The following is a 5,108-nucleotide window of genomic DNA, read 5'->3' as shown; positions in this document are numbered from 1 at the left end:
AGCCATTCTTTCTTGGGAGCACAATTAGCTGTGAAAACAGATCTTAGAGTGGACTCCCTCCTCCCCCACAGGATTATGGGAGGTAGGAAATGCAGGTCATTATTAGAGTTTGCCTTTGATACAGACATCCTGCTCCTCTGCTGGCCCTTTGAACTGACTTTGATAGGCCGTAATTAAGAGGGATTCAACCCCTGGAGGAGCAGCGGCTGCAGTCCTGTCTCTTGCTCCCACCTCGATTGAGTCCTCGTTTTGAACTATTGATCAAACAGATTGCAGGGATTTGTTCTAGCCTGTGTGGGGTAAGAAGGAAGGAAATGAAGGAGGAGGGAGCAGGGAGAAAGGAGAGGACGCATCTATAAATAGTTCAAGAGGGAACCTGCGGATCAGACCTCGCTTATCGCATTTCACACACCTTCCTCCCTTCTCTTTCAGAAAAAGCAGTTCCCAGCAACTTGCTGAGTTTCCATCTCGGCCAAAGCTCCACTGCAGGTGCAGAGCTTCCCAGCTTCAAGGAGGACGCAGGGAGGTCTGAGGGTCGAGGATGGTGGTGGTGGTCCTGCTGGGGCTCGGCTGGCTGTGCGCCCCCCTGGGAGCCCTAGTTCTGGATTCCAACTACATCAAGAGCTCTAGTGGTGCACAAAGGGCCCGGAAGGTAACGCCCCGAAAGGGAGGAGGGCTGGGTGCGGGGTTTGCATGAAGCATCACTCGGATCGGGGTCTGAAATGGTTCATCTCAACTAGCCTGGGAGCTGGAAAGGCTATGAGCTGGATTGAAGGCCTCCTGGGAGAATCCAGTCACCTTAGCATTAACTCACCCAAGAAGCCTAGTGGCTTTTCAGGGCACTGAGCTCTCAATTCGCCTATAAATCAGAGAGGAAGTGAACACCGAGAAGGCTGTGCCACATGCCAGGCCTCTGATACATAATACCTTGCTTCCTTATAGCTTCAGATAGTTGTCACGCCTCCTAACGACGGATGATGAAAATGCAACTCAGAGATGCTAAGGGATTTAACTAAGGCCACGAAGTCAGGGAATACGGGAGTTATTAGTTCAATGCTACGTGGCAAGGAGCACTGGCTTGTCACCGTCTCACTTCACAGAACTGTTTTATAGGAAATTTTCATATCTGTTTGAAAAAGCATCAGTTGTAGATAAGAAAAGCTGGTCTTTGGAATCTGTTGCTCTGCAAATGAGGCATCCCTAAGAATCAAGTGACTCAGGTGAGGTCCCCCGAGGGCTACTTGGCCAACGGTGACTGATGGGAGTTCAAAAGGTCAGCTAGATAGAGCTGCCACAAACACCAACCTTCCATCTCATTAAACTGTAGAACAGTGTCGAGGGCTTCTAGCCACAGAGCAAGAATCTTGTAAACAGAGACTTCCCTGGTGGTGCAGTGGCTGGGACTCTGCACTCTCAAGGCAGGGGGCCTGGGTTCGAGTCCTAATCAGGGAACTAGATCCCACAGCGACAACTAAGGCCTGGTGCAACCAAATAAACAAATAAATATATTTTTAAAAAAATCTCATAACCATCTCTACGATACATGGGAAAACATTTTCTTCCATTTTCACAAAGAACATAAAAATTAAATTCTGGGTTTAAAAGTAGGACAATTTTTCAAACACAAATAACCTTTGCAGCACATAGGTCTCTTTGTTCGTGATTTGCTCTCCCCTTCGTGGGAGAAAACCAACTCTAGTGGAAAAAAATGAAGATGCTGCTAGAGGCTTGCGGCAACATTTCAAGGGCCTCAGCATTCGGCTTCCTCCACCTCCTGCCTGCAGTAAAGTCTGCTTACATCTCACTGGATTCTCTAGCCCTGTGAACAAATGTCCCTTCACAGGGTTCACAGTGCGTGTCTGACAAGGACTGCAGTGCTAGAAAATTCTGCCTCCAACGTTATGATGAGAAACCGTTCTGTGCCACCTGCCGTGGACCACGGAGGCGGTGCCAGGCTTCTACCATGTGCTGCCCGGGGACGCTCTGCATGAACAGTGAGTCGGCCCGGAGCTTGACAGGACTGCTGTGCTCCAACAAGGCGGAGACAGCACCTGGGTCTCTTGGACGACGATGTCCCATGACAGGCACTCTCTAAAGGCTTCCTGAAGTCATTCTTGAAGCGAATCTCCCCAGCTGCCTCTTTTCGATGCAGCAAAATAGTTCCTTTCCTGGCAACAACCCTTGCCAGCAATGTGGAGATGATTTTAAAGAAACGGTGCAAGTTGGAATCACTGTTTCTGCTTTGATTCAGTTACTTAACCCCCTTTCTTTGCCTTATGTGAGATATAAATATTTAGCGCACGTGTCCCAGAAACCTAGACAGTTACACAGAGACTGAAGGCAGAGGCCCTGCCAAACTCTCTGGCAGCCTGAGGATGCGCCTGCCCGTGGCTCTCGGCCTCTAACCCCGCCCGCTTGTCTCTCAGATTTCTGTACTCCAGTGGAAGAGGCAGCCAAAGGGCCGGAGAAGGGGACGGACGACAAAGACGACATAGACACAGAAGAGACAATCAAGCACCCAACGCAGGGGAATTCAAATACTACAAAGCCACAACCCAGGAAGAGTAAGAGCAGCATTCTAAATATGAGTGTGTGTACATATATATATATATATATATATATAGGCTCCCATATATATATGGGTGGCTCAGTGGTAAAGAATGTGCCTGCCAATGCAGGAAATGTGGGTTTGACCCCTGGGTCAAGAAGATCCCTTGGAATAGGAGATGGCAACCCACTCTAGTATCCTTGCCTGGAAGATCCCATGGACAGAGGAGCCTGGCGGGCTGTACAGTCCATGGGGTCATGAAGTCAGACGTGACTGAGCAGCTAACACACACATACCCCAATTAAAAAAAATACATCCAACAAATATAAGCCAATAAACTTGTTTAAAAAAAAAATACGAAAGAGATGAACACAGATGAAGTAACTTTTCATTCTCAAACAAAATACAAACTTCACTAAGAAGCTTTTTAAACAACTGGAATCTTAAAATCCAACGTTTGACAGAAAGCAGCTGGCATGTTTGAGGGTGAACTGGCTGCTCCTGGTGGTGTCTTTAGGTTAACTGGTCCCCGCGTAAGCAGTGGTCTCTTACCATGTCAGTACACATCCCTTTAATAAAACACTGATGGGTGATACTTACTTTGTCTCAAGACAGGAAATTCCATCTTTCTCTGACAGATGTTTTAACTTGGTTGTTGTCCAGTCGCCAAGTCACGTCTGACTCTTTCTCGATCCCATGGACTGCAGCACGCCAGGCTTCCCTGTCCCTCACCATCTCCCGGAGTTTGCCCAAGTTCACGTCCATTGAATCAGTGATGCCGCCCAACCATCTCATCTTCTGCTGCCCTCTTCTCCTCCTGCTCTCAGGCTTCTCAGGCAGTATCTTCTGCTCGGGAGAGCTGTCCGTTTCACTGCTGCGCTCAGCCTTGGAGCCGGGCATGCTGCTCCAGCCTTACTTTGCCAGCTTATCCTCCCTGCCTTGCCTCACCCCAGTCACACCCCCACAAGCCACCCGCTTATCACTAAAGCCTGTGTCAATCTTGTTACAGGACATAGGGGAGAAAGATGTCTCAGAGATTTCAACTGCGGGCCTGGACTTTGCTGCGCTCATCATTATCGGACCAAAATCTGTAAACCGGTGCTCCTGGAGGGACACGTCTGCTCCAGGAGGGGTCACAACAACAACACTCATGTTGTGGATATCTTCCAGCGCTGTCACTGTGCGCCCGGGCTAGTGTGTCAGAGTCAGGCGGCTCAAGATCCAGTACACACACAGTTGCACGTGTGCCAGAAGGCCTAACGGCTGCAGGTCTAATCCAGCAGAAGTCTCAGGCATGCGCTCACACATCTTCCCATCTACACATCTTAAAATCCAATCTTGTAGTCAGTGAAACAAACTGAGCTGGAGAAGCTGTCTTGTGATGAATAGAAACTAGTTTGGCTTTTTGTCTGTTTCCGCAGAAAAGTGGACATGATTCTAGAACAAATTTAGGTTCATCTAGTGATTCAGTTAGTTCAAATAAATCTTTTAAGTACTTTCTGGTGAAGTTCTGATACCTGACGGGAATTGGGCGGGGAGGCAGAGTGACAGTTTATCTGTTGTTAAATTAGCTTACCAGGGAAATTTTCCTTAAAACCCCTACTGTTCATAATCCTTCATTTCTTGGAAGGGAAATGCCGTCTCGCTACAACAACAGAAACTTGGTTAATAAAGACATAAGATTGAAAAGCTAATAGCCTATGTTGGTATAACCCACTGCAAGTTCCAAAGCACCTTTCCATTACTTTGTTCTCAATAGCCTTACTACTTAAGAACTTTTCATATTTCTGTATTGATATAATTTCTGTATTTCAAAGCTTGGGCTTTCAAGGAGTGCCTGACCATCTGTACTCAAAAGTTACAATGGAGGAAAACAAGGGGAAAAAAGTGAAATCTTGTCTATTTGAAGTTTAAATGGTCATATTTGATACAAATGGGTGCATGTTGGAAAAGACCCTGATGCAGGGAAAGATTAAAGGCAGGAGAAGGGGGTGACAGAGGACGAGATGGTTGGATGGCGTCACCGACGCAATGGACGTGAGTTTGCGCAAGCTCCGGGAAACAGTGAAGGACGGGGCAGCCTGGTGCGCTGCCGTCCACGGGTCTCAGAGAGTCGGACACGACTGAGTGACCGGAATGAACTTAATTAGGGAAGTTCTTTCTGGTGGATTACAATCAATTGCTACAGATTTCATTTAAGAGATAAACCACACATCTGTTCTTTAGTTTATAAGTATTTATAACAAAATCAAATATGGGTCAAGCAAAGAAAAAAGTTAAATTTATGAAGTTCTCTAATCTCTAAAAAAGCCTGAACCCTCTTCCAGAGGCTGGCCCCTGGGTGCACCTTAACTAATTTATAATCAGTAAACAGGAGGAAAGGTAATGAGGTAATGTAGTTTATAACATAAGGGCAGGAAATGAGAAAATAAAAATCCCCATTTAAGATTTGTTATCATCTCATCTCTTAATTCTCTCTACTGACCCTTAGTAAAGTGCAGTCATGAACAGAATATATAAATTTAAACGTTTGCTAATAAAGTAAGAACTAGATCACAGC

At 46.5% G+C, this 5,108-nt stretch overlaps 1 protein-coding gene across 1 annotated transcript; it reads left to right on the top strand.

Moving 5' to 3' along the window:
* Nucleotides 1–374: 374 nt before the first annotated feature.
* On the top strand, nucleotides 375–4,218 carry DKK4 (dickkopf WNT signaling pathway inhibitor 4). The gene is made up of 4 exons (XM_070781620.1): nucleotides 375–652; nucleotides 1,844–1,994; nucleotides 2,427–2,564; nucleotides 3,558–4,218. The coding sequence occupies exons 1-4, from the start codon at nucleotides 542–544 to the stop codon at nucleotides 3,806–3,808; spliced, it is 651 nt and encodes a 216-aa protein (XP_070637721.1). The 5' UTR covers nucleotides 375–541; the 3' UTR covers nucleotides 3,809–4,218.
* Nucleotides 4,219–5,108: the final 890 nt, after the last annotated feature.

The sequence above is a fragment of the Bos indicus genome, chromosome 27 (genome assembly GCF_029378745.1).
Source record: "Bos indicus isolate NIAB-ARS_2022 breed Sahiwal x Tharparkar chromosome 27, NIAB-ARS_B.indTharparkar_mat_pri_1.0, whole genome shotgun sequence".
Taxonomy (NCBI): Eukaryota; Metazoa; Chordata; class Mammalia; order Artiodactyla; family Bovidae; genus Bos; species Bos indicus.
Note: the sequence above shows the minus strand (reverse complement) of the source record. Positions and strands in the feature narration are given on the sequence as shown.

Bases quoted from the DNA above. Each gene is read 5' to 3' on its own strand.
- DKK4 (XM_070781620.1), top strand. From the start codon at position 542: ATGGTGGTGGTGGTCCTGCTGGGGCTCGGCTGGCTGTGCGCCCCCCTG. The intron at 1,995-2,426 runs GTGAGTCGGCCC...CTTGTCTCTCAG, and splicing joins GGGGACGCTCTGCATGAACA to ATTTCTGTACTCCAGTGGAA. The intron at 2,565-3,557 runs GTAAGAGCAGCA...ATCTTGTTACAG, and splicing joins AAAGCCACAACCCAGGAAGA to GACATAGGGGAGAAAGATGT.